The sequence below is a fragment of the Sitophilus oryzae genome, unplaced genomic scaffold, assembly GCF_002938485.1.
Source record: "Sitophilus oryzae breed Bouriz unplaced genomic scaffold, Soryzae_2.0 scaffold_812_pilon_pilon, whole genome shotgun sequence".
NCBI lineage: Eukaryota > Metazoa > Arthropoda > Insecta > Coleoptera > Curculionidae > Sitophilus > Sitophilus oryzae.
The window spans coordinates 719,227-738,903 of NW_022147431.1; the positions used below are offsets into that span (position 1 = coordinate 719,227).

Here is a 19,677-nt window from a genome sequence, read left to right on the forward strand (position 1 = left end):
CAAGTTACTCTAGCAAGTTCTATCTCAGTTTTCTATCCCGTGTAAACTACGCTTATTAGAAATTTTGATGTTGCCAATATGTGCTCAACGCGTATCCAGAACACGATTCGCATGGCAACGAGAATACCAAAATCGACTGCGTTGCGTTTCGCTGATCGAATACTTGCGCATTACTTGCGCTCACCGCTTTGAAAGCGTAACGTTTTTATGTCAAAGTTACAGAATACGGGCCCTGCAGTTTCCTTATTATTTCCGTTTTAAAATTGATTCTCACTATACCTTCCATATCAGCTCCCTTCCGTTTCCCTTCTGTTTACATAAAATATTATATCATATAAATGAATAGGACACTATCCATTCCGTTTCCCTTCCGTTCAATATCCTTTCCTGTCATCACAAAACATCCCCCTTTAGAACTTTTTCTTTAATGGCCATAAGCGGGAGTAAAAGCCCAACCGCCCGAACAAATACTAGAGGCGCCACCGGTCATCAAATGGTGTAAAAATTGCGAAAATTTAATCTTCTAATTTTGACAAAAGGGGTCGGGCTTAACTTTTTCAATTTTAATTCAATATTCATTGCTTTCAAACTATATTATTAGACTTTGTTGTATTTTGTGAATGTATAAATGTTTTCTAAGTATAAAGTTGCATTATAGTAATTTAAATTATATTACATACATTCTACATTCTTACATACATACATTCTACTTGTAATCCTGTAATTGACATAATTGTTATGTAACATATTCCATTTAAATGTAATATATTACTTTACAATTAAAAAAAATGTAAATTTAACAAATATATTAAAATATATACAGGCATTAATTGAAATTTTTTGAGTGCGAACAAACACGAGAGGCGCTTTATTATTTACTTTCATTTCTTAACATGACAGACGAAGTTCTAAAGGGGGATGTTTTGTGCCTGTCATACATTTTTTTGACGGACGAACTGAAGTGTATCGGAAACAGCGTTGTCAAGTTCTTACATTTGTACCAGATCTGTTAAAATTTTGCTGATATTTATTCATTCTTTCGCCTCTTAATTAAACATATTACCTTTTTCAAAAGATACAAATCTTTAAAATAAAACTTTCGTAATGATATAAATTGTACAATAAAATGTATGGAACTGATACGGAACGGAAGCTTACGTATAGCGTCAATACCATAGATTTAGTAAGAACAGATATCACATGAGACATTTTAACCCGATCAAACAATCGGAGGTTGACTACGTACTGTAAAAACCAACTGAGATAGAGAAGGCGACATTGCCACATCTCAAATTTGCGCCTATCTACACAGTTTGAATTACAGAAAAGCTGACTTTAAAACCTTTACCGGATATCAATAAATCTCAATTTCTTAATTAAATTAATAGTTTATTTTTAAAGAAGCATGCGTAATAATATATTATTAACCAGAGGATATATGCGTTACTATTAAAGGACATGTTTACTGTTTAATGTGCTGAAACGTCTAGAACTATTGGCAACGTCGCTGCTAGTCTTTCAGAATGAAATGAGCCGTCCGTCCCACCACCCCTCGCGACGGCCCTTGGTCCGTTATAGCGTACTACGTTTAGCTTGCGGTGTGTTTCAAGTCGGAATCAAGACAAAAGTGAACTTTTCAGTGTTTTTCGGTGGTTTTTGTTTTTGTTTAACGTACTTTTGAATCTGCGAATTCAGTACGGTACGACAGTGTCAACTGTGTGGAAAAATAAGCTCAAATTACCCGAATTTGTCTTTTCACAGGTGGGTATTGTTTTCACATTTTTATATTTCCGTCGTCATTGTACATAGGCGTCCCACAAGGGAGCCTCTCACAATCAAAATAATTTCTAATTATATTTGTAATTAATATATTAAAACAAGAACGTAGTAGCCGGTAATTGAATTATAATTCGTCTCAATTAGTACCGAACTGTGGTAGATCATAACAAATTTGAATATAAACGTTGCATGAAATTTAATTATAAGCCAGAGAGTGACATTTTTTTCTTAAAATTGTGTCATTTTTGGTCATTATATACGATATTCTAAAGGAATTTTGCTCAACAAATAAACAAAGGTGTTACCCGACCTTTTTTACATTTTATCTGCCCCTTCGGCCTTGTTTAGACAATTTTTTACCTTTTTTTTTAGAATGGGACGAACTGTAAGTAATTCTTAGGCTACTAGTTTTATACATACCTATATACAGAGTGACCCAGGCCTCCAAAAAAGCTTTTTACCTATTGCTGCTCTCGCCATCTAGCACTCGCCAAGTAGTACGTTTTGTACTCAAATGCTATTTTCTGCTTTTCGTTTGTCGGATTGAGCATTACAGGAAAGTCGGCCTGCCGATGGAGATAAATCTCTGAAACCGGCCGTCGAATGACTGTTCCTTTCAGTTTGATGAACTTAATGCCGAGAATAAGCATATATGTAGGGGTTAGGCCTTAATATTTTTTTTTGCTTCTTGTATTTTGTTTATTTATACAAACCCTGCTAAGCTTTGAGCTCCATCTACGGTAACGTAGATGGAGCTCATATTCATTATTATGCGACAAAAATCCCATACTGTAGCACACAGATTTGATACTTTTAATGATAAATGCCTTCTACTGAGAGACTAAAAGGTAATTGCCTCGTATCAGAGCCATCATAATACAAGAAGAAGAGCGAAAGTCAAATCTTGTCTTATATTTTCAAAAAAAAACAATTTTCTCATTAAATATTGATTTTAGGTATAAGAAGTTATTAATAATACAAGATTAAACAACTATTACACAGTACTTCACAGGAAGCTATCGGTTGCGAACTAACTAAATCGTTACTAATTACTAAATTTGAAGTTCTTTTTAAGATCAAAAAAGGTAAAACTAAAACCTAAGCTATCATTTCAGATTAAACGGGAAGTTCTAAATAATGTTGTCTATTCTAAACAAGAAAACTTTATTTATAAGTTTTATAACATCCCTAATTAAATTTGGACTAAAAGATTATTTCTGTTTGCTGTAGGTAATTTTCTCAGGGAAATACGAAAATAAAAATGACTTTTTAAGTCAAAAAACGTCAAAAGGACAAGTTATTCCAAAAAAGGACTGTCCTTTTCAAAAAAGGACAGGTGGTAACCCTAGGTATTTCTGGAATGGAAATTTAATGGCAAAACTACAACTTTTGAACTAGTTTGAAAATATGTTCCGGCCACCTATGTTTACAAAAATGTCTAAAATGTGCTTTACCATTGCCTCCATATTCTGAAAAAAAATTGAAAGAAAAGTCACCAACCACAAACCTAATATAGAACTGTTCCGGAAGCCTGAGTCACCCTGTAAATATTCAAAAGTAACTGAAAGTTTAAATTGAAAATCGACGTTGGATCGATTTTCGAAAACCACCTACTAACGTTTCAACATAGGTATATGTGGCATATTAATTATATTATTATATTAGACCTTATAACAAAACTCATCTGACGAAAAAGTGTTAATGTAGTATATTAATATGGAGTATAAATTTTACTATTTAATTTACATTTACTTTACTAGTTAAATTCATTCCAAAAAACGATACGCCACTGGCCAGTAGAACAGTCCAAATGCGCCTAGTTGCCGGGGACGGAAATTTTAGACTTCTCTGTCTCTTCTGTCCTTGTTTGACACATTGGAATGTTTGATACACTACCAACGAGTATTTATGAATGAGATGTTCGGTCTATCTTTATAATGTCTTTGGTCAATACAATACAAAATACGGAACGGATATGGAATGGATATGGAATGAAAACGGAAGGTATAGTGAGAATCAACCTTTAAGTGTCCAGGTGCATAGATCATGACTGGTAGTACACAATGGTCGAATGTTTTCTTCTTTAAATAAAGTGGCATTCTAGATTGGAATATGATTGAGTTTCTTCCATGTGCGTTAGTACTCCATGCAAACTTAGTTCTTCTGTTGATTTCCGGTAGTAGTGATCTAATTAACGGATATATATTCAAATAATATACATACGGTTAGCGGACCATGAAGTACTCCTACAATTGTGGCATAACATAAACAGCGATAAGCGCGAGTTCTTGCATGAATCGCAAATATTAAGTAAATATTATTAATCATTCATATAACAGTAAATATGTATAGTAGATTAAATTATTTGGTTTATAAAGATATGACGTATTGTAATATAACCCAAAACAGCTAAAAACTAGATACGAGATGAAGAATGTTTTATATGAAATAATTTTTTTCTACTAGAACTAATCCAGTTGGCAAAATTTGATAAATTTATACGTTAAATATAACACCGTTCATTTAAAAATTATAGTTATAGTATCTAATCTGGTTATTTGGAAAAAAAAACTACATATACGAAGACAACATATACGAAAAAGTAGTTTTGATCATTCTTTAAACAATTACTACTATTTCAAAATGATTATCCCATCAAAAACATGGAATGTAAAAAATCCTAAGTCTCGCAACGCAATTCTTCCACTACAAAAAGTGTAGTAGTGTAGATCTCATCAAAAACCAAATCGTTGATTTTATTATTATAATTATATATTTTATTGTTATTCTGTATAAAATTGGTGGCGCAGAAGTGTACAGACCAACAAAACCCGATGTTTTGTAGATTTCAAAAATGCATGAGACAGAGGAGTCAAACATACGAGACTAATCGAAATGTTGTATGAGTTGGGAGTTGAAAGCAAAGATGTAACGCTTCTGAAAAATATATATTGGCAACCAACAGCTCACATTAAAGTTGAAAATGACAATTCCAATCTAGTCAACATACAGAAAGGAGTTAGACAAAGATGTGTGGTGTGTCCTTCGTTATTCAATGTCTCTCTGAAGCGATTTTTCAGGAAGCTTTCTCTACAACAGATTGAGATATTAAAGTCATTAACACAGATTACCGATGAGACAGTTCTTATTGCTGACTCTGATGTTGAACTCCAGAGTTTAGTGGAGAGACTTGAAGGCTCCTGTAAGAAATACGGGATAAAGATCAATTCCTCTAAAATCAAACTCATGGTATTTGGGAAGAACCAAAATGTACCAATTCCCATTAATATAGAGAGCAATATCTTAAGCCGCGTCCAAGCTAGGCGAACAAATGTTCGCGAACATATATAATTAAAGAGATATAAAGTGAAAATTGTGAGATAGGTTGATTTATAAATAATAAAGCCAACAAGTACAGCTAGCCTATAAAATAGGAGAATCACCAAGCTGTTACTATTGCGAAAACACACAAGATGATCGAAGGAAACTGGAGTACGAAGTGGTACTGAAATTAGACCCGAACAATATAATAGAACAAATGTTAAAGTCAAGAGTTGTATGGAATTCTGTATCCGATATGGCAAAAAAGATATTAGAAACAAAAGAGGCGGACCTGAAGAGAAGACAGAAGGATTAAATAGAAGACAAAGCTGCATGCTTAAGTAATACTTACCGGTAGTTCCAACATGTAGTGAAGAAAAGGATGAGGTTTTTTAGTGGGTGGAAATCCTACACTATCTGTCATTAACATCCGATAGATGTCTTTAAAAGATTTATCCTCTTCTCAAAAAAAAAAAAAAAAAAAAAAGTACAGCTAGCCTAGGCCTATTAGGAAATTAGCGCTGAACGCTTAGCTTGTACGCCAGAGCGTGCTTCTGCCTGTATGCTAGAGCGCGCGCGTTCTTTTTCCAACGGCGCGGCCATCGGTACATCAAAAGGACAAAAGGAGTGAACGGCGTGCATTTCGGCGGACACTGGGGCAGACACTGGGGCGGACACTTGGAAGGGTCTCATTTAATTTCGGGCGTCCATCTGTCATTTTTATTTTTTACCGAGTATTCGACAATGGGAGACGCAGTTATTGACTGGGATCTTGAAAAACATTTACAACTAATTTGTTTATTACAGTTGAGGGTTGGAACCTTTGGTGTTACACAGCAAAATAAAAACACTAAATCACCACAATACACCAAAACACTTTTACTTTTACACTGGACGCGCGTTTCGCTAACCATGTTAGCATCATCAGCAGATTTATAACTAGAAGATATTAAAACTAGAAGATCAATATTAACTAGATTTAAAGAACATTTAGCTCAGATAAGATATGGTAGACCGGATAAATCTTGCGTTACCGAACATATTGTTGATAATGAACATTGTATAGATCTTAATAATTTAAAATTAGTTAAACAAGTCTCAAATTACAGGCAATTAGATGCATATGAAAGCATCAGAATTAATAAATGTAAAGATAGTATGAACAGAGTCAACGGTCCAATTCCTTCAAGTTCTTTGTTCCTACTACTCTAGTGGCGGAAATCTAACTGTTACGCTCAGTTGGCTCTGACTCGGTTGGCTAGATTTTGCCACGCCCACTCGGGGCCCACTGAGCGAGTATATAAACGCTCACCTTGTAGATTGTACTTTAGTTTATAATCATCTGCTGATGATGCTAACATGGTTAGCGAAACGCGCGTCCAGTGTAAAAGTAAAAGTGTTTTAGTGTATTGTGGTGATTTAGTGTTTTTATTTTGCTTAATTTGTTTACACAAAGAAAAGATTTTATAATTTTAATTTTATTGTGGGTTGAGTGTGAATAGCTATGTAACTAGACTTCGTCCATATAATTTCATTTTTGTTAATAAAGACCTTTATGATTATTTTTAATAAAAACCGGAATTATGGGATTCTGAAATTAAAAATTACTACTCAATAGGAAGTTTGACACCGGAAATGAAGTTTTACCATTACATTTTTGGAAATAAATATACCGGGTGATTCTAAAAAGTGGTTCACTTCTATAACTTTTACAATTTTTTAGATAAAAAACGAGATTTGGTATGTTAGTATAGGACATAAATCAGGATTGATCGACGTTTTCAATTATTTTCGGTCACTACCTACCTATTTCACAGGAAATGACAACAACTTTTGATTTAAATGGTACCCTCGGTATTTTTTTATCGTATAGGATAGAAAATGACATTCTAAATAGAATGATGTATTATATGTTTATATGTTTACTTATACGATTTTGGCATCTTTTAAGTGGCCATGAAAGGATATGAAAAAAAAATACACGATCAAATATATGTTTCCAAAGTTCTTTGATTACAAATTAATAGTTTTAACACAGTCTTGGCACTCTAGACTGAAATTTAAAATGCTATTTTTATTTAATTGGAAATGTCTAAAATTGACGTATGATTATGTCATTCTATTCAGAATGTCTTTTTCTATCAAATAAAGTAAAAAAAAGTACTGAGGAAACAATCGTTGTACAAAGTTGTAGTCATTTCCGGTGAAACAAGAAGCGACCGAAGGTAATTGAATACCTCAATCAATCCCGATTTATGTCATATACTAACAAACCAAATTTCGTTGTATTATCTGAAAAAATAAAAAAGTAAAAAAGGTGAGCCCCTCTAGAAAAACACCTGAAAGAATCGGCTAAAAATGAATACAGGTCTTAAAAATACACTATAATGAATAATCTACCAAACTGTGACCCTGTGACCCTCCGCCTGCTAAATATTGATTCTTCAACGACAAAAGTTCTTAAACTGTTTACCGGTTAAATTATTTAATAAAATGCTTGCACTGTAGTTTTCTCAGCTTTGCATCAATTTTGTTTTGCTACAGAGTTTCTTTTTTTGTCTTCTTTTGCAATCATCAGCCAATACAATAAAAGCAGCTGCCGCAATTTCACGTTATCATCCATATTTATTTTCTCAACTCACATTAAGCCGGGCACGCGAAAAAACAGCGACTACCTAAACGCATCCTAGATCTATAGAGTAAACTGGTTGTCGCATTCTTCCCCGCACCTCAGTCCTCGGGACTGATGGGCTGTGCCGTCGTTTACGACCTACTGCTATGTAGATAGTGTTAATTATATATGTTCGCGAACGGTTTTGTTCGTTTAGCTTGGACGCGGCTTTAGAACAGGTCACAATATCTTAGAACAGGTCTACAAGTTCAAATATTTGGCGTTCTAGATTGTTAACAACCAGAATCAATCCAGAATAAAACGGGGCAAAAATGCATTTTTAAAGATGAAGAACATTTTCCAGAACCCCAGAACTTTATACAATCCTAATATATTATTAAATATGTTTTGATAGTTTCAAAGATATTAATAAAAAAATATATTTTTATTGCCTTTTAAAAAAAATATTAAAACTACAAGAAATATCCTGTATATTAGGTATATACTGTAGTGGGTTTTCTTCATGATCTTAAACCATACAGGGTGTTCAAAATTCAATGCCAAACTTTTTAAAAAATTGTTTTTCTTCGTTTTTTTTTAAATGGAATTTATATGTAAAAATATGTATTTATATCTTTGGTTAGATGGAGAATTAAAAAATGAACATTTTTTGTATTTAGAGTTTTTTAAAATTTTTAGCGGTTTCGCAAATAGGTATTCGCGGTTTTATTAGATATGGGTATCTCTTTCAACGGTAAAATACCAGGCAAAAATCATTCCGATCCACTCACACTATTTTGAGTCACCCTGTAGAAGTTAAAATATTTTCCTGAAATACATCCTAATATTTTATCCTAACATACTTTAGATCTGAACTTAAACAAAATTTTCAATTTTTTACAACTTTTATTATAAGAGCTACAGAAGCCTGATACACTATTGCCGAACCCTGTATAATTAATAATTACTTACTAGTGTAAATTTACTCCAATAGTTTTTTTTATATAATTACACGCTTCTGAAGTATTTATTTTTGAAGCCTCTTTTTAATATTTTTCCTCTTTTATACACTTTGCATATAACCATTAGAGATGTTAAAAAAGTAAAAACTAACTACTTGTTTCTCGAGTACTCATTACTCATCGATACCCGAAGTAACGAGTAACGAATATAAAACCATACGATTACTTTGATTATTGTTATTACATTACCGTAAGATCGAAAAAAAACCGCGTCCAGATGGCTTGGAATTGAACATCGATGACATTCCCCATATAATTTTACATATAAAATGACAAAGATCTTCATTTCATAGCCATCGCTGATGCCGTTTTGTTTTCGATCATTATTTTACTTATAGTATTTATTATTTATCATGGGTCACTTATACTTAATACCTAATATGTATAGTATTGTATTGTAAAACATAATAGTCGTATCTATAGGGTATTTGCGAATACAAAACGAAATTACGTCGCACGTGTACAGCGCAATAAGTGTACAGTATACATCAGGATACGGGAAGGTAACGAGTAACGAAATTATAACCATATGATTATTTTCATCACTATATCACTATAACTACTTATAGTATTTATTTATCATTTAATATATCATCAAAGTAATCATAGTATTCAAAGTAACGAATATTTGAAATGATTACTTAGTAGTCGAGTAACGATTAGTAACGAGTAATCAAAAGTAACGAAAATCAACATCACTAGTAACCATTTATAAAATAAACAAGAAATAATATAACAGTAACAGAAATAAAATAATCCTGTAACAGAAATGCGCGGCATACTCGCAGTAATTCAAATTCGTCAAGAGAAACATGAAGGTTCCGTCTAGAATACAGTTAGATTCGGAATCTTTAGTGTTACAGCAGCAAAATAAAACACTAATTCACTACAATACAATAAAAAAAAACTTTACTTCAACACTGCACGCGCGTTTCGTTAACAATGTTAATAACATAAGAAAAATTACTAAAACTAGGTAATCAGTTTTGTCAGAATATAAAAAAATCGAGCACCTTCGTGTTAAAATAGTATAATTTTAAAAAAGTGTTTTTGTGTATCGTGGTGAATTAGTGTTTTATTTTTCTTCCGTCTATCTTCCATCTCTAACTTCTTCTTTAATATTATTATCTAATATCCAATATAAAGGGTATTCCAATAAAAGGTTTCGGATGTTAAAACCGAATAAAATAAAAGTTTCATAACATACCTAAAAGTTATTTATGGCAGCGCGTAGCTCGACAGTGTACAATTATACAAGGAACACAATATCTATCAAATGGCTACCAAGACTTCTCTTGCAGCATACAATTGTTTTGTTGAAATTTGCCATTAATGCTGAACACGTTTCTGGAGTTATGTTACGAATTATTCGCCTAATTTATTCTCTCAATTGTTCAATGGTTTGCGGATTGTTTTTGTAAGCCTTGCTCTTCACATAGCCCCACAAAAAATAATCTAGCGGCGTCAAGTCAAGCATCAAGAAGATGAAAACGAACAAGCTGTTACAGTAAACGGGGAACTATACCGAACGATGACTGATGTATTTTTATGAGATCAAATAATGGATATGGATATAGAGAATATGTGATACCAACAAGATGGTGCGACATGTCACAGAGCAGGTGAAACATTGCGTATGTTTTATTATATTGCGTATGTTTTATTACATTGCGTACATTTTAAACATTGCGTACGTAATATTACGTAATATTGCGTACACAATTTGGAGGGAAGCTTATCTCCAAGAATGGGGACGTAAATTGGCCACCAGATCATGCGACTTGATCATGCTAGATTATAATTTGTGGGGCTATGTGAAGAGCAAAGCTTACGAAAACAATCCGCAAAGAAGAAATTAGGCGAATAATTCGTGACTTAATTCCAGAAATATGTTCAGCAGTAATGGAAAATTTCAACAAAAGAATAGTGTGCTGCCAGAGAAGTCGTGGCAGTCGTGGCCAGAGAAGTCGAACATTTGGCAGATATTGTGTTCCACGTATAATTATTGCACACTATTCAGCTACACACTGGCAAATGAGTTTAAGGGATGTTACGAAACTTTTATTTTATTAGTTATCAATCCGAAACCTCTTATTGGAATACCCTTTATATACAGGGTGCTACAAATTCGAAGTACGAGCATAGGTATCTTGGTAACTGAATAGATACGAACATGGTTAAATTGGGGCAAAGTTACGCTTTAGGATGTTCACCAAGATGCCATCAAAATTTTTTTAAAAATTTCAAGGATTGCTGAGTTTTTTAAAAAAAACGGAATTTTTTGAAAATAATTTTTATTTTTTCCTGGCGTTACTTTTTAGGAAATCAAAAAACTAATTACACATTCTCATTGCCACTTTATTAGGGCTATCTGATAGTATTTTTAGATTTTCAAATTAGCTGATAATTTGTGAGATACAGTGGCCAACTTAATTTTTTTAAATACGGACCTGCATTTTTTATTTCAGATTTTGAAAGAACTCGGTCTCCTGAATACAACGATATGCCACACTTAATATTTTTTTTTCTTTTGGACATTTGAACATAATTTATTTATACTAATGAATAATATCAAGTCCGGCTCTGTTTTTTTAAATTTAATCTATTCATCGTTACAATATTGATAAGCTTTCAAACTTTCAACAATGATGTGGGTTAAAACATTGAACATTGAATACGGAAAATCAAATGCAATAACTAAAGGGGCATTACTTGGCGTCATTTGTAAACATGAAATCAATAAATTTCAACATTTACAATAAAGAGTACAAAATGCATTCGGAACTATAACAAGAAGTTATTGAGAGAGCTATAAATAAGATTGAACAATAAAAAAATTGTGTATTAGGAACTTAACTTTCGAACATGTAGAGCATTAGAAACTAGTTTATAGAATTTGATTTATTTATAACAACTACGATTGATATTATGAATATTATTAGATCGTACACTGAGATTCCAAATTCACAATAAAAAAGTTAAAAATAATATCTTTAAATTGCTGACCTGGATATTATTTATTTGAATCTTTGGATTAGCTCGATTTTTCTTATTCAATGTTAATTAACGCTGATCAATATTGTTGCGATGAATATAATCAGATTAAATAATTAAAAAAAACAGAGTCGTACTTGAAATTATTTTAAATAATAATTAACTAGTTTTGTTGTTGTACCCAAAACAAAAAAAAGTATCAAGTGTGGCATATCATTACACTCAGGAGACCGAGTTCTTTCAAAACCTGAAGTAAAAAATGCAGGTCCATATTTAAAAAAATTAAGTTGGCCTCTGTATCTCACAAATTATCAGCTAATTTGAAAATCTAAAAATACTCAGATAGCCCTAATAAAATGTTGCTATGAGAATGTGTAATACGTCTTTTGATTTTCTAAAAAGTAACGACAGGATAATAAAATTGATTTTCCCAAAAATCCGTTTTTTTCCAAAAAACTCAGCAATCCATGAAATTTTTAGAACTTTTTGATGAACTGCCCCGATTTAACCATCTTCGTATCTATTACGGTTTTCGAGATACCTATGCTCGTACCTCGAATTTTGAGCACGCTGTATAAAATAAAATATTCTAAAATAAATCCAGACCTTGTTTATTATATTTATTATTATTTCTTCCAAAATGTTTAATTAGTTCCTATATATACAAAAAGAAATTTTAAAAAGGACTGAAGTATAACATGTATAGAAGTACATAATATATACACATAATTAAATAATTTACTGCAAGTAAAATTCCATATTTACAAAAGTATTTGTATCAGAAAAAATAAATATCGTAATATAAAATATATTATGCAATCAATATAAATTCTATTACTTCCTTTTCGTTGGGTATTTTGGTTTTGTAATACCAATATAACCGATCACCTCAATGGGTCTCACTCCACTAATGTTTTGATGGAAATTTGAGGTTGCAACCTCAGTTTGAAAACCTCTGGCGCTTGCCACTGCTGCTTCTTCCGCCAACTCAGGTGGTGCCGCTTCCGCAGCAGCCTCGGCAGCTTGAACTGCGCCGGCGAATGCACACATGGTTTCTGCTTTTGCCAGTTTTTCCACTGCATCGGCTAATTCTACGAGGTAAGAAAATCTTATAGTAAAATAAAAATATAAAAGGTAATAGTACAGGATCCGGCTGCATTTTTAATCAAAACCTAATTTTTACGTATATACAGGGTGCTACAAATTCGAGATACGAGCACTGGTATCTCGGTAACTGCAATAGATACGAACATGGTTAAATTGGGGCAAAGTTGCACATTGGGATGATGACCAAAATGCCATCAAAAAAGTTTTGGTAATTTCAAGGATTGTTGAGTTTATTGGAAAAAACGGATTTTTTTGAAAATCAATTTTATTTTTTCCTGTCGTTATTTTTTAGAAAATCAAAAAACTAATTGCACATTCTCGTAGCCACTTTATTAGGGCTATCTGGTAGTATTTTTAGATTTTCAAATTAGCTTATAATTTGTGAGATACAGAGGCCAACTTAATTTTTTTTCAGGTTTTGAAATACCTCGGTCTCCTGAGTACAATTATATGCCACACTGATATGATACTTTTTTTTGGGGTAAAACAATAAAAAAAAACTATTTAATTGTCATTTAAAATAATTTCAAACCCGACTCTGGTTTTTTAATTTATTTAATCTGATTATATTTAGCACAACAATATTGATCAGCGCTAATTAACATTGAATAAAGAAAATCAATAAAAATTGTTTTGGATATTTGAAATCAATACATTTCAACATTAAGAGTACAAAAACAGTTAGCGAGTAATAAAAACCAATTAAAGAGTACAAAATGCATTCGGAAGTATAAGAATATCTGTTCAAAGAGCTATAAATAAGATTAAACGAAAAATAAATTTGTGCATTATGGAGGGTGGTAACTAGAGATGAAACGGATATCCCGCAACTATCCGGTATCCGGCCGGATACAGAATAGTAACTCAATATCCGGCCGGATACCGGATATTCAAAAGTGGCATAAATAACAAAAAATATGTACTTACAATTTAATCTGCTTTTATTTAAAAGTGAAAATAACAAAAACTTAAAAAAAACTAAAAATATTCATTATTCTCTTTAATGGAAAATATAAAAATGGAAACTTCCTATAGTGACATAAATAACTAATAATAAATGAAAATACTTAAAAAAATACACACAGATACTTAAAAAATGTCATCTTGTTATTTTATTTTATCAAAGGAAATTTTAAAAAATGAATAGTCAAAATTAATAAGAAATTATGGTGAATAAAAACTAAATTTTCAGCGTTTGTCGGTAATAGGAGATTTCGCTTATTTTCGTAAACCAAACCAGCTTCTGAAAACAACCTCTCACTAAAAACACTGCTGCAAGGAGCTGAAAGGTTGATGAAATGCTTTCGCAAATTTTGTCAAATTCGGGTAGTGGTTTGCGTTATCCGACCACCAAGTGTAAGTGCACGGCCACACAGAAAGCGTTTTTTGCGTTTTTAGCGTGAAGCGTCTTTTGCGTCTAAAACAAAATAACAGGATTATATAGGAGTGGCCCCACCAAAAGTTTCTAGCGTTCGGCGTGTCTCGCAAAAAACGCAAATGAAAACAAATCAATTTGTTTTCTGTAGCGTTTTTAGCGTTTTCTATGAGACCCCGTCATAGGCGGACGTAATATTTAATAATGCAATAAAAATTAAATTAAATAGTATGCATTTTTTTTCATTTTGGGATATTATCGAAAAATATTTTTATAGAGAACATCTTACGAGTTATATTGTGTGTGTGTGTGTGTGTGTATAAGTGCTGAATAGACAACAATAGACTAGCATTTTTCCAAGTACAGATTCTATTTTTTACACACTCTGTCGCACGAGCTCTTCAAGCTAGTTAGTTTTTAAAACAGATGTCAATTTTTTAGATTTTATATAATTAAATAAAACTTAAATGTAATTCATTCAAAAATAAAAGTAGTTTTTAAAGAAAAGGTGACTTTGACATTCAATAAGTTAATTGGCGCAGTCGGTAGGATTCCCAAATCGTATCGCATCGTGTCGTTCGAGTTCGTATTCGTATCAACGATTTATTGGGAATCAGTGGTGAATCGAACTTTTCGGACAGTCGCTGGAGTGGCCCATTCAAAAATCGAACAGCCCATTCAATCGTGAACTGGTGACGTGCCCCAAAGAACAATTCATCGGAGTGTGAAGCAAGCATCCCTCACCCTCGCAAGGCAGATTACAGTTGGCGAAGACAAAATTGCAGACCTGACAAATCTACCTTATAGAAGAATGCTCAAAGTCATTTTCACCCTAATGTAAGTGCAATTTGTTTTACGATTGAAATTTTATCATACACTTTTTTTTGAAACGCTATCTATAAAACCTTTAAGAGACTCTAAAATATTTATATCTTTATCTATAGTAGACTAAAAAAAAATAAACATGCAAAGTACTAGCAGTAGTAATTCACAAAACGATTTTAAACCAGAGTATTTAAATTGCGTGCCCACCTTCGATGGGACACCAAATGATTTAAATAGATATCTTGCAACATGTCAAAGCCTTATTGATCATTTTTACATTCCGAGTGATCCAACTAACTTTCGAAATATTTATTTACTAAACTGTTTAATTGGAAAATTAACTGGTAATGCCAAAATTGTTATTAATATTCATAACGTTACTACCTGGGACGATTTAAAAGAAACACTTTATAGACATTTTGCAGATCAAAGAGACGAAACATGTTTGAACCGAGATCTGGTAATGCTTAGACAAATGCCAAACGAAACTCCAAATCAATTTTACGATAAAATCTTACATTTGCTTAATTTACTGTGCTCTTACGTCGACATTCATGAAACTATGTGTACATCAAAATCTCTTAAACGCAAACTATATAACGATTTAGCTCTTAAAACTTTTTTATCCGGACTGAGAGAACCTTTAGGCAACACAATCCGTTGCATGGCGCCTAAAGACCTTCCAACAGCGTTACAATTCGTTACGCAAGAACATAATACAAGATATTTCCAAAATTTCTCTAAACCAGTACCTAAAATTGAACCATCTCAACAAAATAAATTTAAACCTCAATATTTTAATCATAACAATCACAATTTGTCTCAATTTAGACCTTTTAATAATTTTAACAATCATGCTCCTAATAATTCACTTATGCCAAGACCCACTTTTCCATCTCAACCTATTAATATTCGCCCTAATTTTAATAATGTTCCAAATCGTTTTCCTACTAACTCACAAGTTTTTCGAAGACCTAATTCAAATATAAATGTTTTTAAACCTAACCCTAATAGTCAACAACCCTACCAAAACCTACCCCAATGAGTATCTCCACAAAACAGACCAGTAATATTAAACCAGCTTTTCCTAATACGACATCTTATCATCCACCTCCAAAATTCGTTTTCGAAGAGCTATACAATGCGGAAACTGATCCAAATCAGTATACAGAAGAAACGTATCCAGAAAATTTAAATTTTGAATCTCAGTATTACAATAACTATGAAAATCAATACGAGGTGTGCGATGAAAATTATTCTGAATATCAACAGCAATCTGCACAATATACGCAACCTGACGAAAATTTTCAGAGCGCCCCGGTAATGAACACGGATACGTAACGCCACCAATAATATCAGTCAATACAAATAATGCTAGCGAATTATCTTACATTATTTTCCCTGAACATAATTTAAAATTTTTAATAGACTCTGGGTCTACAAAATCATTTTTAGATCCATATTTAGCTTCAAAATTTTATTCAAAATTTATTATTAATGATCCATTTATTGTAACAACAGTATTTCAACAGTCAGCCCATAAATTCAGTGTATCGATTCCTGCATCCAAAATTTTTAATTTGCCTAACAATAAAAATTTAAAATTTTATTTATTTAAGTTTCACAATGTTTTCGATGGACTTATAGGATTAGATAATTTAAAGTTATTACAAGCCAACCTTGATTTCGACACAGGATACCTAGTAACGCCATACTCAAAGATCAGATTACTTTTTCACAGAATTAAACATGAGTTAAATTCCATCACTGTAGCTCCACGAACAGAACAAGTTATTAGAATAAAAACAAGTGTAAAACACGGTGATATTTTCATTCCATATCAAAAACTGCAGAATTGTGAAATACCATCCTGTTTATCAGTTGCTAAGAACGGATACGCTGTAACTACAATTTTAAATAAAACCACTAGTCCAGTAGTTTTAGATTTTTCCGAGCCGATTCAAGTCGAAAATTTTAATAAAAAAGATTTAAATAATATTGAATTACATAATTTTGAAAATTTAGACAATTTTGAATTTGATCCTTCGGTAATTCGAACAGATCACTTAAATTTAGAGGAAAAATCTGAAATTATTAATTTGTGTGCTGAATTTTCTGACGTATTTTATTATCAGAACACCCCACTTACATTTACAAATAAAATTAAACATCATATCAAAACATCTGATGAAATACCAGTGTATACCAAGTCATATAGATACCCGTTTGTTCACAAACAAGAAGTGGAGAGTCAAATTAATAAAATGCTTAAGCAGAATATCATCCGCCATAGCAATTCGCCGTGGTCATCTCCAATTTGGGTGGTGCCCAAAAAGTTGGACGCTTCGGGAAATCAAAAATGGCGAGTCGTTATTGATTACCGTAAGCTTAACGAAAAGACCATTGATGACAAATATCCGCTTCCCAATATCACAGATTTGCTTGACAAATTGGGGAAATGTCAATACTTTACAACCTTAGATCTCGCGAGCGGATTTCATCAAATTGAGATGAGCGAAAATGATATTTCGAAAACAGCCTTCAATACAGAAAACGGACACTACGAGTTTCTGAGAATGCCGTTTGGGTTAAAGAATGCGCCTGCGACATTCCAGAGAATAATGGACAGCATATTACGTGGAATCCAAAATGAAAAATGTCTCGTATATCTCGATGACATTATTGTGTATTCAACATCATTGCAAGAACATATAGAACGTTTAAGATCTGTTTTTACTAGACTAAGAGAATCAAATTTTAAAATCCAACTTGACAAGAGTGAATTTTTGCGTCGTGAAGTTGCGTACTTAGGCCATATAGTGACACCTGATGGAGTCAAGCCTAACCCGGAAAAGATTAAAGCTATCAAGAACTACCCCATACCGAAAACAACCAAACAGATTAAGGGATTTTTAGGACTTCTAGGGTACTACAGAAAATTCATAAATAATTTTGCCAAAATTACGAAACCATTGACGAAATGTCTTAAAAAAGGAGCCAAAATTGAACATAACCCTGAATTTGTAGATTGCTTTGAATACTGTAAAAATCTTTTGACCAATGAACCTATTTTACAATACCCTGACTTCTCTCGCCCTTCAATCTTACCACCGATGCCAGTAATGTAGCCTTTAGGCGCAGTATTGTCACAGGGGTCCGATTGGACAAGACCTTCCAGTCGCATACGCATCGCGAACCTTGAATAATTCTGAAATGAATTACTCTACGATAGAAAAAGAATGTCTTTGTTTAGTATGGGCAACGAAATATTTTCGCCCCTATTTATTTGGTCGAAAATTCAACATCATTACTGACCATAAGCCTCTGCAATGGCTGTTTTCTCTCAAAGACCCGAGCAGTAAACTCTTGCGTTGGCGTATAAAGATGGAAGAATTTGACTACAAGATCATTTACAAGAAAGGCAAACTGAACACCAACGCAGATGCCTTATCCAGAATTGAGATACACACAAAAGATACCAACGACATATCTGTATTAAAAGATTACATACGTAAGCAAAATGACAGAACAGACGAAGATAACTTAGATAATGCCTCCATTATAGTCCAACCAGATAAGGAACCACAACAAAATCTATACGAGGAAAATGACGATGGAACCATTCATTCGAATGACGAGCAGGATCCAATAGTAGGAGTCCCTAACTCGTGTGAAGTTGGCACCCTTTTTTCAAAAAATGAACTGGAATTTGAGAGTTCTGGATAGATTTACAATAGTTCTATAGTTCTTGATAAGTTAGAAAAATAGTTCTGGTTAATTTCGGGAGATATGACATGGGGGTGCCAACTTCACGTAGCACCCTTTTTTTATTCTGGAACAGTTCTGATAGTGGAAATATATTCTAGAACAAAGAGTTCTATAGTTCCTGACTATTGATCAAAATAGTTCTATTGTATTAACCAAGTTATGAACAAAAATAAAACGGCAGCCTGCGCAGTTTAAATCGATTTTCTAGGTAAAAAAATGATTTAAAAAATAGTTCTGAATAGAGTTCTGAATAGCACCCCCAAAAGTTCTATAAGATGTACTATTTGATTTTTTTAAAAATACCAATAATTAAAAAATTTCATTGATGCACGACTCTATAGATAGACATAAAAATCGACTTTACGAAGGAAATGCAATGTTGAAAAACAGTTCTGGTTAGAGTTCTGAATAGCAATCCCAAAAGTTCTATAAGATGTACTATTTGAATTTTTAAAAATACCAATAATTAAACATTTCATTGATGTACGACTCTATAGATAGACATAAAAATCGACTTTACGAAGAAAATGCAATGTTTGAAAACAGTTCTGGTTAGAGTTCTGAATAGCACCCCAAAAGTTCTATAAGATGTACTATTTGATTTTTTTAAAAATACCAATAATTAAAAATTTCATTGATGCACGACTTTATAGACATAAAAATCGACTTTACGAAGGAAATGCAATGTTGAAAAACAGTTCTGATTAGAGTTCTGAATAGCACCCCAAAAGTTCTATAAGATGTACTATTTGATTTTTTAAAAATACCAATAATTAAAAATTTCATTGATGCACGACTTTATAGATAGACATAAAAATCGACTTTACGAAGGAAATGCAATGTTGAAAAACAGTTCTGGTTAGAGTTCTGAATAG

The 19,677-nt window shown here is 32.5% G+C and overlaps 1 protein-coding gene across 1 annotated transcript in view; it reads right to left on the reverse strand.

The window, feature by feature from the left end:
• Positions 1-12,334: 12,334 nt before the first annotated feature.
• Positions 12,335-19,677, reverse strand: part of LOC115889250 — a 76,112-nt gene continuing 68,769 nt past the window's right edge. The window contains exon 6 of the mRNA XM_030909195.1: positions 12,335-12,818. Within this exon, the coding sequence (XP_030765055.1) occupies positions 12,562-12,818 (257 nt within the window). The 3' untranslated portion in view covers positions 12,335-12,561. The remainder of the gene's footprint in view (positions 12,819-19,677) is intronic.